General features: G+C 40.4%; 1 protein-coding gene across 3 annotated transcripts in view; it reads left to right on the top strand.

The window, feature by feature from the left end:
- LOC122866701 (matrix metalloproteinase-16-like) overlaps positions 1 to 11825 on the top strand; it is an 84159-nt gene extending 72334 nt beyond the window's left edge. For all 3 annotated transcript variants that reach the window (XM_044176712.1, XM_044176710.1, XM_044176709.1), the window contains 2 exons: positions 762 to 877; positions 4911 to 11825. In XM_044176712.1, the coding sequence (XP_044032647.1) occupies positions 762 to 877; positions 4911 to 5245 (451 nt within the window). In that variant the 3' untranslated portion in view covers positions 5246 to 11825. The remainder of the gene's footprint in view (positions 1 to 761; positions 878 to 4910) is intronic.
- The last annotated feature ends 7008 nt before the right edge of the window (positions 11826 to 18833 follow it).

Here is an 18833-nt window from a genome sequence, read left to right as displayed (position 1 = left end):
GGTGCAACACTGTTGAACAACACTGAACAATAAGGAACCTTTAAAAAACTTCAACAATTCAGAAATTTGGCAGCTGCAAGCCCTTGATACTGCAACTATCCAAAAATACCAAAAAAATTAGAGTCCCACTTGACTCGTGACAGAACTGCAGATACAGCTTATCATAGCTCCTGAATCATTGTCTCATTGTCATTATCATTGTTATTACTTATTTCATTCATTTGTGTCATGCACAATAAAAAAACATAAATGTTACCATTTCATGTATTGTATGAGAGCTAGCATAAAGCTATTTTTTATCTGCAGTTCCTTGGTAGGTCACAATTTGACCAATGAAGTTATGCAGTTTCTATTTTAGTCAGCCTACACAAAAATCTGTGACAAATTTAAAGGAAAACTCGACTTAAAATGTCTTAGTAAGGTATTGGGTGACCGTGAGCATCCAGAACAGCTTCAGCGCTGCTTGACAGTCTTTGGAAATTTAGTGGAGGGATGAACACCATTCTTCCAAATGATATTCCCTCATTTGGAGTTTTGGTGATGGTAGTGGAGAGCGCTGTCTAACATGTCTGGTGACTTGAAGGTCGTTGCTTACGAAGCGACGAAGCAGCAGAGGCTAAGATATTCTGATATGTGGTATTAAGATACAAGATATGAGCATAAAATACCATCTGTTGTCAATTCGACCTATTTACTCCTGCATTCATAGACATACAGTACCTGCTTTGTCTTCCTGCGGCTCATAATTTGTTCCTGTTTAGGTACTGGCGCTACAATGAGGAAATGAGAACCATGGATCCTGGCTATCCCAAGCCCATCACAGTGTGGAGAGGTGTGCCTGATTCGCCACAGGGGGCCTTCGTCGACAAAGCCAACGGTACATTTTGTCCTGCCCGATACTCTGATTTGGCAATAACAGCACAGTTCATGTGCCAGGCAGCATTGATTTCAGCTGGTCACTGGCACACGCTATGTGGGAGGTAAACCACGGTAGCATTGATTGAAATTTGCCCCAGTTATTACGCTGAGTCTTGGTGAGTGGCACGCTTCCATACATACAATATCAGGGGGAATAGATTGATACAGAGTGTTTGTGTATAGCAAATGAAAGCTGAAAAGAGGTCAGTTTATCCACAAATGCCTCTCTTTTTTTGTGTGTGTGTGTGTGTGTTGTTTCACAAGCAGAATGTTCCATAATCAGTCCATCCCACTCAGTGTGCCATAAGACCCATTTGGAGCAGGATTGTGGAAAGCAGAAAGGACAAGACCACCGCTGGGCCCTCATTCCGGTTTAAGCCAGTTGGCCCTCGCCAAGGGTGGGGAGGCGGGATTTATAACTCTCAGAGAGCTCACCCATTGGCCAGTCAGATAGTGTGAAGAAGGAAAAGGCTTTTCCCATTGGATGTATTATGCCAGGTGGGCTTGGGCCTGGGTTGGAAAAAGCAGGGCAGGTGGTGCTGAACGCTCAGGCCATCTGTGCCGTGGATCTGCTGCCAGATCTGTGGCAGCCGGGCGTGTCTGCCGGTGAGGCCAGGTGGAGCGAGCATCAATCGGAGCATGAAGGGTGGATTGATGTCCAGGGGGGTGATGGGTGCATCACATGTATTTCCGCTCGTATATGTGTCGGCTAGCATTTATTTGGCGGGCTTGCTGTTTGCAGAGACAATGTGTCAAGTGGCACGCTCGTAACATTGACCCAGATAACCAGCCATAATAGATCGCACTGCTGCTGCCGATGATAGTGTGTGTGAGGCAACACGATTCAGAGTAGGGGCTCCAGGGTGATGTTGACCTGGCTGTAACCCACAATAGCTCAGGCTGTCTCACCTCTCGTCCTCCCTCCCCTCTCTTTCCCTCTCTTAATGTTCATGCTCGTCACACTACTGTATGTTTGTGTTCAGCAACCCCATCTATCTATTGCTTCATCTGGATCTTTCTGTCCCTAAATCACACATCATTTGTGTTAAATGTAGGAGAAAAGTGTGGCAGAAGCTGCTGCCAGGTTGGAAAGAAAAAAATTCCCAAGAGCGGTTATATTTCTTCAGCTAATCACAATACTCAGCTGAACTCTAATGAGAGTTTGAAAGGTGTTGTGTGTAGATTGGCTTGTTTCATTGCCTACTACATTGAGGACCCAGCTGTGCTTCTTGAATGAAACAAACTACTTGTCAGTTACTTGTCTATTTATGTCTCTCATAAGCCTCATTCAAACTGAATTAGTTTTGATGGAAGACCTGTGTGTGTTTCTTTTAAAGGAATTAAAATAAAGGAATAACTTGACATTTTTGGAAATACTCTTATTGGTTTTCTTGCCCAGAATTAGATGATACCACTCTTATGTCTGTACGCTAAATATAAGGCTAAGGCCTATGAGGCAATTAGCGTAGCTTAGCATAAAGACTGGATGCAGGGGGAAATAACTAGCCTGTACAGTTAAAATATAAGCCTACCAGCAAATCTAAAGATCTCTAATGAACAAGTTGTATCACATTTGTTAAATCTGTACAAAAACAGAAATTGTGGTTTTAGAGGGAACTACATAGTGTAGCTACTTTCACTACAAGACTCCAGGAAGTTACTGCTCCTTGCTCTTGTTTGCCAAGAAATAGTTATAGCCTGTAAAAGACACAATGTAAGAGATACAACGTGTTCATTTGTGAGCTTTCTGGAAAGAGCCATGCTAGCTATTTCCCCCTGCTTCCAGTCTTTATGCTAAGCTAATTATTTGGCTAAGCGAATTGCTTCCTGGCTCAGTCTTTTGGTTTTCCCAAAATGATCCTCTGTGATTTCCTACTGCTCATAAATTAGTTGTAAGATGTAAGCTGTGTAGGCACACAGTCTGCAGGACATAAAAAACACTAATAAACACCAAAAATAATGAATTATTTTCAGAGATAGGACTTTTAATTGGGTATGCTGCTCTCAGATGACCTAGGACTTTGCTAAAAACAAAACACTTGGTTGTTTTTTTTTTTGTTTTTTTTTTACAAATATAGAAAACATAAAACTTGGTTGTAATTACAGTTCCTAGAAAAACTCAACCAGTTTTTGTCTCTCAAACTCATACGAGAAGACATATGCAAAGGGGCTACAAAGATTCAACTAATTTTTTAGGTCTTCCTTTTCCTTTGTAGAAGTCTGTCTGCTGTTTGATCACGTCCTCTCCTTCCAAGATGAATCTTTTAAAGCTTCGTCCTAGTGCTTCTTCACTTCCTCACCAGAAACAATCTTCACCTACCAAGTAATTTAAGAAATCCTGTCCTTTACACTAGCCATCTTGCCATCTGACTGGAAATTTGGAGCATTTCCTCCCCTATTTTCCCCGAGAAGAGTATGCATGAATAATAAATCGCAAGAAACAAAGTGTAAAGGGGGCCAGTGAGAAAGAGGAAGGCTTGAGAATTCAGCCAGGCTGTCATGCTCAGTTTTACACAGCATATATTTTCCCAACAAGCATTTCAGGGACAGTGACTCGCGGGAGGCAGCAAAGTTTAGTGTCAACCCAAATAAACACTTCTACAATAAGCTATTATCATGGCACAGGAAAAAGTCATTTTTTTATGCCCTTTTTCAAACTTGATATTGTTATATTACAATTTATTCATTGTCAAAATGTTTGCTGGAATGGACGTATATGTGTTTGATAGCGTAATAAAGACTGAAGACATTCTTTTTTTTTTGCTTGTGACACCATTTTCATTGCTCTCGACACAAACACAGAGGGACAAGTGTTCCCTACTGAAATAACCCATCATCAGAATGAACACTGACTCACTGTGTAAGGAGACTTACACAGTAGACATTCCCGTTAAACCTTTCACTCTTGTGATTTGAAAAGCACCACAGCAGCTTGGATCTCGATGACATTTGTTGTGCTGTTGTGTGATATTAGCTGTGGGGTTTGGCTCCTGGTTGGGTGTGTTCTCTCTTTTATGACCAGATATAATTAGTCCTGAGGGACAGACAGAGACATCTCAGCTGAACAATAGAGCTGAAACGGAAACAATGGCTCAACAGCAGAGCAGCAGACACAATTGTTTGAGGTGCGCTTGTTTTACAGTACTGGCAGGTTACCGTCACTTCATTTTCAGTTCAGTCAGTTTTCTTGTTTTGTTTTTTTCTGATGCTAGGAAAGGCAGCTGTCCCAAGGCAAAGTTTGTTCACTCTTTTAATTAGAAAGAAAATGCTCTCCCTGAATTGAAAGTGAGCTGAACTTTGCCCTACTCGGCAGACAAATGAACAACCGTAAAGACAGTCTGCCAGAAAAAGTCAGTCAAGTGATTTTATTATATTTTGTGGTGTTTACCAGAAATAATTGAATTGTGTTTTGGCAACCAAAAGAACCAAAATGGCTTTGACACTAAGATCAGTGGTGGAGTGTAATGTTAAGTACATTTACTCAAATACTGTACTTAAGTAAAATATTGCGATACTTGAACATATTTCCATTTTCTTAAGACTTAATACTTCTACTCCACTACATTTCACAGGAAAATATTTTACTAGTTCATAGTTACTTCACAAAATGCTGCTAATGCTGCTAAAATGCAGATGTTAATGCATCAGTAATAATATTCAAATAATATAACATATAGCTCTTAAAAGGGCCAATCTGCTGCGTAATAAGTACTTTTACTTTTGATACTTTAAGTACATTTTTGCTAATACGACTTAGGGACTTTTACTTAAGTATGGTTTTGAAAGCAGGACTTTTACTTGTACTCTAATGGAATATTATTAAACTGTACTCTAACTCTACTTTTACTGTTGTGTCATGAAACTTTTAAAGAGTAACTTAACACCAGGCTGAAAAGCAGCGTTTCCCTGTGCTCTTTGGTTCAAGCACCTCAAAAACTACAGATAACAAAGTACTTACAAGTTTCTGTTTCTTCTTTGTTTCCCGCCTTTAGGTTTCACCTACTTCTACAAGGGTAAGGAGTACTGGAAGTTCAACAACCAGTTCCTCCGAGTGGAGCCGGGCTACCCGCGTTCCATCCTCAAGGACTTCATGGGCTGCGAGCTGACGCCCATCGACCCCGCCCGGCCGCCAGCCGATGACGGCAACTCGGACGTGGTGATCGAGCTGGACAACGAGGCGAACACAGTGAAGGCCATCGCCATCGTCATCCCGTGCGTGCTCGCACTGTGCCTGCTGGTGCTGATCTACACTGTGGTGCAGTTCAAGAGGAAGGGTACGCCACGCCACATACTGTACTGCAAACGCTCCATGCAGGAATGGGTCTGAAACGTCTGAACGAGATGAGAAGGTGGGGAGAGGGTGGCAGAAGAGACGGGTGAAAACAGGATGACAGCCCCCACTTTCACAGAGGAGGACTTTGGACATCTTTAGTGAAAACACACAGCCACGCCTCCTCCTTTTGGGTGATCTGAGACCTTCGTTCAGACCCGCAGAAACAGCCAGACAGCCTGTCGGCAGCCCCTCACACATAAGGTGACCCCAGGACTCAAAGTCAACTCCGCTAACCCCCAGCCTTTTTAACAAACAGGGGAGCAGAGGAACAGTTTGTGGGGGATCTTTGCCTGAAATGACCTTCAGTCCCAGTCAAAAAACAGGAGGGTCTGCATCACTTTGTATCTCAGAAACTTGACTTCCTATCCCATTCCTCTTTTTTTTTCTTTGCCCAACTGCTCTTAATCAGAAGGAAGACTTTTCAGGGGGACACGCACTCTTCCCACAGGGCACTGCATTGTCATCTGTCATATCAGGTCGTTGATTAAACAACAGTTTTCTATTTTCTGATCTTAGTGCCCCCCCCCCTTCATACTGCACTCAAAAAATAAACAGTCTCAGATAAACACAAGTTCATCATATTACCAATCTTCAATCCCTTTTCTTTTTGTTTTTCCTTTTTTTATTTCTAATTTTAACTCTTTTGAGAAAGGAGGTCCTCACTGTTCCCTTTAACACGTTGCTGAGGAAGAGACCAAACTAAACCAAATAAAATCAATTTCTCTCCAAAGAGGATCACATTTTATTTCTTTGGATTTCTTTTTCTTTCTATTTTTTGGTTCTCATTTCAGTCCATCCTTCCTTCCCTTCTCTGGATCCTTGCAGCGATTAAGAGTCGGGGAGCTTTGACTGTTGTGGCAGTCTGTTTGAGACACAGGGGCCAAATTATTCTGCAATATTTTAACTCGCCTTAATTATAGATCATACTACTTGTGCTTGGTTTGGCTGTTCTTGGATTTGTTTGTTTTTTATTTGTATACCGCTTTTATTTTTGTTTGTTTGTTTGTAACAGAAGCTAATTGAAAGCTTCTTGTGATTGTTTTTTCTGGATTTCATTACGTTACCCAGAATTCTCAGCACTGGCTTGCTGAGCCATTCTGGACAGAATATACAGTAGGGTCAGCCTGTATTGAGAGTAATCTATTGTATCGTAAAAAGATGTCGAAAGATTCTGGAGTTAAGCCACTATTTTTGTGTGTTAAAATATTTGTTGCTGTTACTTTTATCATTTCCATACGAAGGAAATCAGGCTAATCATGAGCTTGAGAGTCTTATCATTAGATTTGCTGATGTTATTTTTTTGTCCCTGGCCCATATTCCCCTCGGTTTAAAAAAGTGTGCATCCAAAATGGTCATTCTGTATGGTTATTTGTGAATGGACAGACCATTTTTTAAAAGAATCCTGTGACTGCCTTGCTTGAGAGAGCTCACAGTTCCAAGAATGCTCTTGTCTCCTGACTGAGGACCCACAAAGTGAGACACCAAGTCAACATCAGTGCCTGTGTCAACGTGCATGCAAGCATTTACTGTACATCCAGCCGGTTCTGCTCAACGTGGCTTTGGAACCCCTCAAAAGCTGAGGAGGAAGTTTTCTCTTGAAAGTACTGTTTGCATTTATTTTTGTGCATTTTAAGTGTAACCCAACCCCCCTCCCCTTACCTCCAGGTACAATTAAATCTAAGAAAAAAACTTTAAAAGATTCAAGTGGTACATTTGGGAAATTTTTGGGAGATCTGATGGGTGATTGAAATCAAATTGGCCTCAACAAACCAACTGTTAGAAAACATCTAGTGTCCTCGCTGTCATGGCGAGCAGTATGTCTTTGGATGTGTGTCTGTTTTCATGATCACATACTGGTTTTCCTTTCTTTCCTGTTTTCTGGTCAAAACTAATTGGACATCTCACAATGACTTCTTTGTGTAAGACTTTGGGACAACAGGAAAATGTGTCCTGACAGAATTAATAAATTGATCAATATATGATTAATAGCTGCCTTCAAGCTCTCTGCTCTTCTTTTAACTTGTATGTATAGTATGTACAGTATGTTCAATGCAAGTCCGTGCTGTTTGTACATATGTGTTCCCCACTGCTGAGTGTTTGCTTGTGTTTGTGAGCTTATGGTCATTTGTTATCGCTAACTCTTAGATGATGTGCACCCTACAGCAGGTGGTTTGAATGCAGGCAGGAAGATGAAGCTCCCCTGTGAAGCTTTGAAAAAGAAGGGAATTTGAACACCCAATGTTCATGTCAAGCACTCATGTGTACCAACCTGTTGATCTGATGATGATTTACTGGAAGATGCCAAGAAAAGTAATCTAATGATGAACCTTTTCTTTATTGAACATCATGACATCAAAAAATAATTTGAAAAAAGGACATTTCTTGTCTCAATTTGCAGTCTACAGCCATGCTAGCGCCGCAACCATGCTAATGGGAAGTACTGGACAAATTTAAATGTTACCTGATGACGATTGTAGACTAAAGGTCAGGGGATCACCAAAGTTATTAGGATTTATCGTCTGGGCACCATAGATATCTGTGCCAAATGTCATGGCAATCCATCCAATAGTAGGTGATATATTGTAGTCTGAAGTGGTTGACCAACCAGCAGACCAACATTGCCACCCCTAGAGTCAATGCCGCTAGCATTCCTTATCAGACTTACGACACTAGGACTAACTAGCTCTACACTGTAATACAAGAACAATGTTGTTTCTTTATTTACATGTCTTCCACATGGATCATCAACTAGTGAGGATGCTAATTGTGCATGTAGCTTTAGCCTCTGGTTTTTAGCACGGTAATACATATGTAGCAATCAGGTGCATATTTAAGACCTCTTTTACAGAGCTCTCACTTTAGTCACTTAAGTCATCTGGAAACATTAAAAAGACATTAAAACAACATTAAAAAGACAGCTAGATACAGCTTTTTCAACCAACTCATGGAGCTAACATTAGCTTAATTAGCTAGCTAGCTAGCTGATAAAATCTACCAGAAACAGTTGCCACTTCTGCTGGCAAAATTGACAGTTGCTGGCTATAAATAAGAAGCCTGCATTTGTCTACCGCTGTCGAGCATGGCTAAAAATATATATTACCTTTTGCAGCTTTAAAAGGTTAGATTTGTAATAAGTCCAACGAAAATTAAATAGTATACTTCATTTGCTACAGCATACGTATCTGCTCTGCAAATGTCCTTTGCATTCATTTGACGGAATACCGCTCCGGTATCCATCTATGTAGATGAAAACGTTATTTCAATAAAGCCAATATCGCAAGACTTTGAACACTAACCCACATTAGCTTTTCTGCTAGACTCCTTATCTGACTTACAAACATGAACACACGTCTTGTACTGCACCTTAGTTTGTTGAACAAGCGACCAAACAAACATTCACCGTGGAAAAGTGCACCGCTAACGTCAGTTTGCAGGCTAGATAGCTAATTAGCTGCTCTGCTGCAGCACATTAAACCTGCAAATGTCACTTTAGTTAGATGCTGGTGTGGTCCTTACTCTTCAATACCTCTAACAAAAGGCTGTCTGCAAAGTACATGTAAGCTACAGCGCAGGTTTGTTTACTTTGTCCCTCTTTCCCTATGGTGTAACAGCGGCACACTGCTGTCAATCAAGCAGACACAGACACGCCCCTCCAGCCGGCTGAGACGAAAAGGAGCATTTCTGATATTTCCCCAAAGACCTTTTTTCTTCCTTTAAATAATAATAAAAGTCTATGAACAACACATTTAAAAAGCATGTTAACATTATTTTTGACTACAAAAAGGATAACTAAATGTGATTTCAGTTGGACTTGAAACTTGAATCTAGAGCAAACAGTGCAGACAGAGGGCCGACATACAGTACATAAGGATACTGGCTCCAAACTACAGTGAACTCTCAGCTCCAGAGATAAACTCAGCCAGCAACAGGAAAGAAAAATAAAAAAAGTAGCATTTGATTCAGAGAAAACTGTATACGTGTTGATCTGGGCTTGAGAGCTCAGCAGTCTGCTGCTGTATTTTTGGGTGGCATGATAAAAATCAGTGCTTTAGATGTACGATCCCAGCGGTACAGTGCTGGCATTTATTGCGGATTGAATGTGAAACAGGAGCCGTCTACAGCCCGCTAGTGTTTATTCTAGCTTTGCTGGGACACATTTGACATACAGTTACTGACAAAAAAGAAGGTGTAGTTCAAGCCAGTTTACTGACTGTGGTCACTGTGTGTGTGTGTGTGTGTGTGTGTGTGTGTGTATGATGAAATTACACTCTTAGGGATAACACTTCATTGGTTCTCATCACAGGACTGTTCAGTGGTGAAATTGCCTCTCTGCTTTTAGACAAAGGCATTATATGCTCAGCTATGTTTAGATTGGTGTTTTTTCCCGAGGCTCTTACACATTGTCTGTTCTCTCTCCATCGCTGTAAATACAGACTTTGAGTGTGTCTGTGTCCGTGTGTTATTTGTGTTACTTATGTTCCTTACAGATGTGTGCACTGTATGTACCAGTCCTGCAGCAGTAATACAAGCAGTTTAGTGTTAAAAAGTCAGTCAGGCCTCTTTCTTTTACTTCTATTTGTATATCTGTGTGTGCATGTGTGAGCGTGCTCTGAGTAGAGTGCAGTGTGGGTGTTAAAGAAGTTGGTCCACAAACATCATGTTGCTTTGCCAGCCTGTATCTGCGTCTCGGTCTCTGTCTGGCTTATGATAAGTGTATCTCTTTCTGCATCTTGATCCTGTGCATGCTTACTGGTCTGTGCTTGTGTTTATGCAAGCATGTCAACCTCACAACTGGAGCCTGGACAAACCCTGTGGGACCAGCAGCCTCTTTTGCAACTGCCAGGCTAAAACACTGGTGCTAAATTGACCTACACTGGCAGAGGGCTGTTTTTCTATGGTGCTATTTTTGTCAGCCCTTGTCCTCCTCCTCCTCCTGCTGTCATTGGCTCAAAACTTGAGTGATTACAACGGGAACCAAAGTAATACATTTTCATTTAACCCGAGTCCTTAACAGTGCACTGCTTAATGGCCCCTCTTAGGTTAAGGACCATATAGCCTAGTGGTGGTTATTAGCGCGGCACAGTGAATCAGCTTAAAGGAGCTTGTTGAAGGTCAGCAGGGGTCAAGCTGCTGCCTTGGCCTGGAAGAAAAAGGTTAAAACATATAGAGAAGACACACAGAGAGATTAATGGTTGTTTACTTGTACTGTGTTTTGCAGCAGGGAGGCAAGTGGGTCATCCATATTCAGAGATAACGTTGTAACAATGCTTGCCAAAGTCTCCTCTTGCCACTTTCTATTCTGATTGTTGGATCATTACATTAGTTTGATGGCATTTAATGTGTGTACTGTATGTGTGTGACATCTCAGCACCTCCTTTTCAGCTTACTGACTGTTGTCTAAAACCCAGGTCCATCAAGCTTTGGATTTCTGGCTGTAGTAAGAGCGATACTCTGTGTTTAATTTTTTTTTTTTTTTTTGCTTTTTCAAAACCAAAATCACAAGAGCAAAGTGTAAGCAATGGAATGAATAGTGTGTTTGTTTGCACTAACATAATCATTAGTGTGTCCGGCCAACTAGCTTACTACCTATAGTAGTAACTGAGCATTACAAGGCCAAGTAGCACATTATTAACTAACTAGGTTACATTAGGTTTTGGGGTTATGTTAAAAAAAAAAACAACAAAAAAAAACCCTGTCCACGGCTAGCACATCCACTGTGTAGTATTTCCTCTCTGTGGAAGCCAGTCTTGGATGCAAAGTTTAGGCTAACGTTAGCAGCTCTGTGCTGCTCTTTACTGGATAGAGGGAAGTTTACACTTAAGCAACCCCAAACTTGTTTTCTGAAAAAGCATTACATTCACACACATCAGTTAGTCCTCATCCTCAAAGCCTCTTATAACCTTAAAAGTGAAGCATGTTTGAAAATACGAACAATGAATCATACATCTAACCTCTGTCTTGTCCAAAGTATGTAAGCTAAGAAGCTAAACAGAGTTTTGTTAGAATGAAATTAGTCTTATCTTACATTTTTCCTTATAATACTTAAAATACTAGGACTTAAGACCCTTTACAGGGTTCTCTTTCAGCTGGAAACATTAGAAACAGCTTTTTCAAGCATTTCATGGCGTTAACATTAGCTTAATTAGCTAGCAAGCTGATCAAATCTGCTAGCGGCAGTTGTCATTTCAGCAGACAAAAAGGTACAGTCACTGGCTAGAAATGAGAAGCCAGCTTTTGTTTACTTCTGTCTGAAATAAAAGACCCAGTGTTTCAAAAAAATAATAGGAATTCTGAGTGGTAAATCTGCCACCGTTATCGTATAAACTTCATACGTCCCATGCGAGAACAGAAAGCTTGGCAGGCATGGCAACTATGGTGGACAGTGCTCAGCGAACGGTCAGTTGACCTGTTTAGTCATGTCATTATGTTTGGGAAGGCACTATGATGACACCCATTTAAAAAAATGTCAATTCTTTTTATACCATTTTTCCACTGAATGTCTCTCTGCATCATTTTTCTGTTAGTCTGTCTTTGGAAGCTCCGCTCTGTCAATCAATAAATACATTTGAAAAGATGTTTCCATGCATCCTTGTCTTGTTCATTCCCGTGTTCATGCATGCATGGTCCTGACCCGTCACCATTCAATACAGTCAAGCTCACTCAGTCGTGACAAGACAGTTTGACATGAAAAAGTTACAAATGATCAAGAAACACTGTTTGTTTTTTTTACACACTTTTCTTAAACTTATCTCTACAATTATTTGAATATGAATCAGCTATACCTGGGATCTAAAATGTATTTTATGTCAACTTTACTTTCCAATTTTTTATGTTCAGTCTGATCATATGTCAGCCTTTCATGTCTCCCACATCCATTCATTCCCACATCCTCTGTCATTCCTTCAAAGAGGTGAAAAGAGCCTTGCCATGTTTTTTGTTGTTGTATAGAAATAGAATAGTTACTGTCACTATGTAGAGTGTGACAGATGAAAGCCATCTTCCAATCTCCCTCAGGTCCATTCAGAGAGCCTTTCTCCTCACACCACAGAATAGACCATCTTCATATTTCTGCAGCAATAAACCACCTCTGTAAGGACAGGAGGATTCAGGCGGAGGATGAAACACTGAAGATTCTAACACAGCACCTTGTAGAATGATATTGAACGAACAAATCAATGACACCTCTCTGCTGCAATACACCGGACTCTACATCTACAAAGAAATACCAATTTCTGTGTCTGTTGGCTTCGAACGAGCTGCTCGGACCAGACGAGCTTGTAATCTGTTTCCAATTTCTATCATTTCCATCATTGGTTCCAAATGGTTTTTCGGCTGTGCACCTTCTCGCTGAAATCTGCTTAGAATAACACCTACATGCATATGAAAACATACCCAGGGCATATTGTACATTCCAGACACTCAAATGAGACACATTATGCTTTTGTTGAAAGTATTTCTGCACTGTTGTAACAGTATTAGATTCTTTTTTTTCTAATTGCCGACATTTTGTTTAGATTTCCCACCATGTCTTGACTGAGAGCTTTCTAGTTTCTGATTCTCCAGCTGTCTCTGGCACTGCTGTTATGTGTGCTATGTTCACATCATTAACTTCAGTGGTATGGGGCTGATGGATTGAAACACAAAGGAAAAGAGGTTTAATACAGAACAGACCTAAACGAAGTAAAGAAACAGTTCTTTTCTGTGCTTTCACTTGCTCCCTGTCGCGTCCATTTGCTATCCCTCCTAGTAAGCATTTTGGTTTAATGGTACAAGATGGCACAACCTAAAATTAGTTTGATGAGGCTGGAGCTGCAGGCATTATCTTATGTAGATTAAGGTAGTATAGATTCAGGCTAAGAAACGTTAGGACCATCTGCTCATCCACTAAATGCGGCTTTGAGGACTACGTTATTACCCAAAACTTCTGCAAGCTTATGCCTACTACCAACACCACTAATAACAAAGATAATAATAATGAAACAGTGTGTTCTCATTTACCTCAAGTGCTACCTGGCCATGCAGATAGTTTTGGTTTAATTTGTCTTTCAACAAGACTAATGGTGCGTTCCAATACCCATACTACCATATTATTTAGTATGCCAGAAAAAGATTTAGTATGTCCCAGTACATAGTATGTCAAATGCACTATACCAAAAATATCAGGATGTCCTTCTGTCGCATTTTGCAGTATGCAAGCCAGCATGCTTTTCTGGCTTTTCTGACCCACAATCCTCTGCGCAGCGGAAGATATGTCATATTGACTGAGCCGCTGAGAGAGCGCAGACAGATGATTGCTCATCATTGACAGAAGATGAGATGACAGAAGCAAGACAAATAAAGGGATCCACTGTTAGGCAAAAGCCTCATTTGAATTCCTGTAAAATCTTATGCTGCCTGTTAGCTGTTTTATATTGGTACAACAATTTCATAACTATTCTCAATCCTGCCGACACAGAGTGGTGCTAGAGCAGCTCCACTTGATTTCATGCATGGTTTATTTACAGTTTGAGATACAAAGACACTACATATTAGGACTGCAATGATCTGATTATACACTGTCACATATAAAGTTTTGCAAAAATGTACTGTTGCACAACAGAATTGGCAAGTATGTTACACTGCAAATAACATTAAGTTAAATGGAAGGCTCCTTCCTGTGCAGACAGAACATAGTGCCAGCAGCTGCATCTCTGCATGAAAATATATTCAACAACAGAAAACCATCTGCGAGCAACAGAGAGCTATGTGTGAATGGGGGTAACATGCCTACTGGTGACCAGTCGAATAGATAGCGATAATAGGAATAGGGATTGTTTAAATGAACAAAATAATCAGAAAGATAACCACCAACAACAAAAGGACATAAATATGAAAATAACATTGACAGAGAAATGCATATGTAATTTTACTGTTGTTAATATAATTCTGCATGTTAGAATGTACAATGTATGAAGTTTTAACAAAGTAACAACAGCAGAGCTCTCCAAGTTGACCTCCATCTCTGGCGAGCTCGGCGAATGTCTCCAAGGTAACGTTAAGTGATGTAGCACCCGTTCCAAATTGCATACTTTTTCGGTTTTACTTCAAATTTCGCGCTACGGACTGTGACGGATGTATGAGCAAGAGGGTCAAAGTTCAAGGCGCAATGTTATGACGAAGTAGTTTGTCGCAATTGTATGCACACTGCATGCAACAGTGCGTATTTTGTAAGGGCAGCTGCAGTATGTACTAAAAGTAAAAAGTATGTGATTTGGAATGCAGCATAAGAGTCTACAGCCATGCTAGCAGCTCTGTGAGGCTGTACTTAAGCTCAGCATAACAAGAAACACAGTGTGCAAACATGCTCACAACATGCTAACATTCTGATGTTTATAAGGCACAATGTTTACCATTTTAGTGCCATTTTAGTTTAGCATGGTAGCATGCTGTAATTTGCGAACTAGCACTAAACACAAAGCGGCTAAGGCTGATGGGAATGTCATTAGTTTTGCAGGTATTTGGTCATAAATCACAGTATTGGACAAATTAAAAATTTGACCTGATGGTGGCACTAGATGAATAAGTAAGCTATCACCAAAGTTTTTACAATTCATCCTGTGGGGAGACACAAAACTCCTTTCACCTTCTTTGTGTTGATGTGGCAGCTGGAATCTCAGAGATGGATCCCTCACAACATGAACAAATAAAACCAAAACTATCTAGATACCACTAGATACAGGTAAAGGTATGGGTTTTTTAGTGAACTGACCCTTTAAATAGTGATTTTGACAAAGGAAACATAGAACTATACTCTTCATGAAGGGCCGCATTCCAGTAGTTCAATAGTTAATGGAGTCATAGTGCTCAGCTGACTCATGTTGTCAGCCTTACACATCTATTGTACAAGGCCCTGTGGGCCTATTTTTTCTCATCTCCCGCATGGTCACAAGTTCATACTTTGTAGGGGTCATCCTGAGAAAACCGCCCCCAGGAGGTTCCTTGTTTTCAGTCGTATTTCAAACTGTGGTCTCAGGTGGCCTTTGCAGCCATAACCTTAATTCACAGAGAAGGGCATCACACATGCAGCCCTGTCCTGCTCTGAAACTGAGCTCAAGGTTAAGGTCAACAAAAGATGGTTTACTTATTGTTGCTGTTGCATTAAAATGTCCAAAATGTCGACTTTGCAAGGGCTCAAGAAAACCAGCTTTGAACTTATGTTGACCTTATCTTAACCACATTGCATTTTGTGCTTTGAAAGTGCTTCACAAGCCTTGTTCTAAAAATGTCAAGTTTTTTTTTTTGTCTGACACATGTAAGGAATGGATTAAACCATGTGCTTATCTGCTCCAACATAAGCTGCAAACATTAGCATGTCCAGCTAACTAGCTCACTATCTACGGCAGTACCCTAACCTAACACAGTATTACTTTCTAGGCCAAGGCATTTAATATTACTTTATTTTGTGGGGTTTGTCATGCTCTTTATTAGATTTGGGGAAGTTTACACTTCAGTGACACCAGCCAAACTCGTTAACCAAGATAGCATTACATTTCGCATACACAGTATACACAGTATATATACAGTCCTCATCCTCAAAGCTTTTTCTCTTGTAACGTTCACGTTTCACGTGGAAAGTCAAACATATAAAATACAAACAATAAAACATTAATCTAACCTCTGTCTTGCTTGTGTGGAAGCAAAGCAACCAGTTATGTTAGAATGAAAAAACTGTCGATTGTGATTAACTAGCTGTACACTGGAATACAAGGACAATGATGCTTCTTTATTTCCATTTTAACAACATGGATCATCAACAGCTGACTTTTTGCCTGGGACATAGCCTCGATATCATGTATGTATCCATCAGGTATTTTTTTAAATCAGATTTAAGACCATTTTACAGGGTTCTCGTTTTAAAACGAGTCAGCTTGTAACATTAAAAGGTCAGCTCGAGTCCACGTTTTTTTTCACGTTAGCTAGCTAGCTACAGCTGATAAAATCTGCTAGCGACAAAAACTACGGTTGCCAGCTAGAAATGAGAAACCTGCTTTTGTCTGCTTCTGTCTGAAATCAAGGACCCATTGTTTCAAAAATTACAATGAAACCATGTTGTAAATCTGTCACCGTTATCACTGCGAGTTGATAACTGACTTAGGATCACTCACTGAAATAAGTTTGTAGTTTCAACAAAAACAAAACCTGCACAAAAACCACCATTCAATGATTTTTATTTGCATCCATATTCATATTTTAAGGTCAATAACAATTTGTCTGGATTGAAGCTGTTAATTACCTGCATTTGATTTCCTACAATCTTTTTCTTGAAACAACATCTTTAGAGGCTACAACTCTCCATAGAATGGCAGCCTAATGAAATATTGTTAAGAGACAGGTATGCAGGTAACATTTCAAGTCAACACATTGTCAGCAGCAGACACTGTGGAGAAGGTCATGACTGCATAAGCTGTAGCAGTGCTTTCTACGGCTGCTGCAGATAGCATCTCTGCGTGCCAGGCTGCAGTCCCAGATGACTTGCCGTCCGTGGCTTTACCCTCCACTGTCCTCTGTCTCTCTGCTGGACTCTCATTAGTGAAGCACACACATTATCCACCCTGACTTCCATATAGACAGGAGGAAGGAGGAGATGGAGAGCAGGAAGTAATGATCCGCAGTGTCCAGGTAAAATTAGCTCCATTAATCACACCATTGATTGTTCAGCTGCAGAATGCAGTGCCCCTTCCCTGTCTCTTTCACAAGAAGCAGTTATGAGCTCTACAGACTGGCATGGATCTATGGTTAACTATAAATGATATGTTTTGATTGTGGAGGAATAGTCTTTGTTGAAATGTCTTTGTTTATCTGGAGGCTCTTGTGCTGTTTGTGTTTTTCAGTCTTTGGAGGAATAGTCGATACCTGTCTCCTTGTAGATTAAGAAGAATTGGCCTTGAAAACTTTCTCCATCCAAGTGCTCATTCAAAGAAGTGAGACTCAACAGCGATTTCCTAGAAAAAAACTTTTAAATCTCATCTCTTTCTGCATCACCACCTTTGTCCTCTCTACTTCCTCCCCCTGATAGATTTTCTGCCGGCTTCTTGACCCAGACATTATGAACTGTTTTCATTTTTTTAGTAGCCAGATTCCAGAGGGGGAGTGAGAGAGCTTTCTCTTTGATTGATATCTACCTTTCAGAAAGATGTATGAGATTTGAAAATGGAGAGGCTAGAGAGGCTATTACTATGCATCAACCACCAAATATCTGCAAATGTAAAAGAAACCCTATTGTTATTTTCCAAACCTATGAGAGATTGCTGCCTTTTTACTGCACAAACACTGTGGCGGAAATTTAGTTCTGTTTCATTTTTCTTGCGTAATTTCTTTCTTCCTTCAGCCTCTATGATATGTTTTTTTTTAAGCAGCTTGTGCAGTTCTCTCCAGCCAAACAGTACCTGTTCATCCAAAACCTGTTTGTTCCCTCACTGCCACCACTCTGGTCGTTAAACAAGCTGGAACAAAAAGGTTGTCAGTGAGGAATCACTTCATTCAGAAATTAAGGAAGTGTTTTTAGACTTCAAATGCCTCTTTAGATAAACATTGCACTTTCAAATTGTGGAGTTTCTGTTTGGGTTTTTGCATGTTGCCCATTCATGGTTGATAGTCCAGCACCACTGCCACTGAACATGGAGCTGCGAAACAAGTGCACCCGCAGTTCTTCTGTTCATCATGAGTTCCTTCTCTTTTCACCCACAGTTAGAAAATAAACAGCTAAAAAAGGGATTTTCCACATTGTATTCCCTCGCCTATATGGGTCTTTGAAGCAACATTTGTGGAAATCAGACACAAACTTACCATTTAGGTTTGGTGGAAACAAAGAGAAGAATGTTATTTGGCATGTCAGTTCTGCAAACTCCAAAGTCTTTGCACCAAACATCAAATGCCAGCAAACCCTCCCACTTCCTAAGTGATGATCAGTGTGATTCTATTACATGTAATGTAGGTCAGAAAACTCAGAAAAGTTTAGATGGAGCATTAGTCCACAACATCTATACATTTCAGGGACTTGCAAGTTACACACACACACACACACACACACACACACACAAAAAAAAACACAAATAACCCTGGTGACTTTGGAAAGATCAGTCCAGAACCACAGAGGGCATTACACTCTTATAAACTGTTTTCACAGGCTAATCAGCGCTAGTCATAATCAGTAGACTAAACTTAATCTGTAAAATTGGTGGAGTGCCCCTTTACAAAAGTTTCACCGTGACTGTGACTGTTAAGAGTCTGCATTTTGACCTTTACAGAAGTGGATACATGAGCGTGAGAACGCCAGAAGAGCAAAAATATCAGTTTATTTTTTCCTGCACTGATTTCACAACTTCCTTTGACAGTGATAATGTTTTATCAGCAGGAGACATAGGATACAATCTCTTCATGTTGAACACTACCATTTCTAAGGACCTCAGCAACAAATCTACTAAATCAACACACCCCAGACATTTACTCTTTTTTCTCTCTTTGGTGATTATTTTCAGTGAGTGGAAACTCAGGCTCAGGAAGTGTAACGCATTTCAAACAGTCCAGTGAGGCTGGCTGCATG

Source organism: Siniperca chuatsi, linkage group LG19 (genome assembly GCF_020085105.1).
Source record: "Siniperca chuatsi isolate FFG_IHB_CAS linkage group LG19, ASM2008510v1, whole genome shotgun sequence".
Lineage (NCBI taxonomy): Eukaryota > Metazoa > Chordata > Actinopteri > Centrarchiformes > Sinipercidae > Siniperca > Siniperca chuatsi.
The sequence above is the reverse complement of the archived record's forward strand: the minus strand, read 5'-3'. Positions and strand labels throughout refer to the sequence as shown.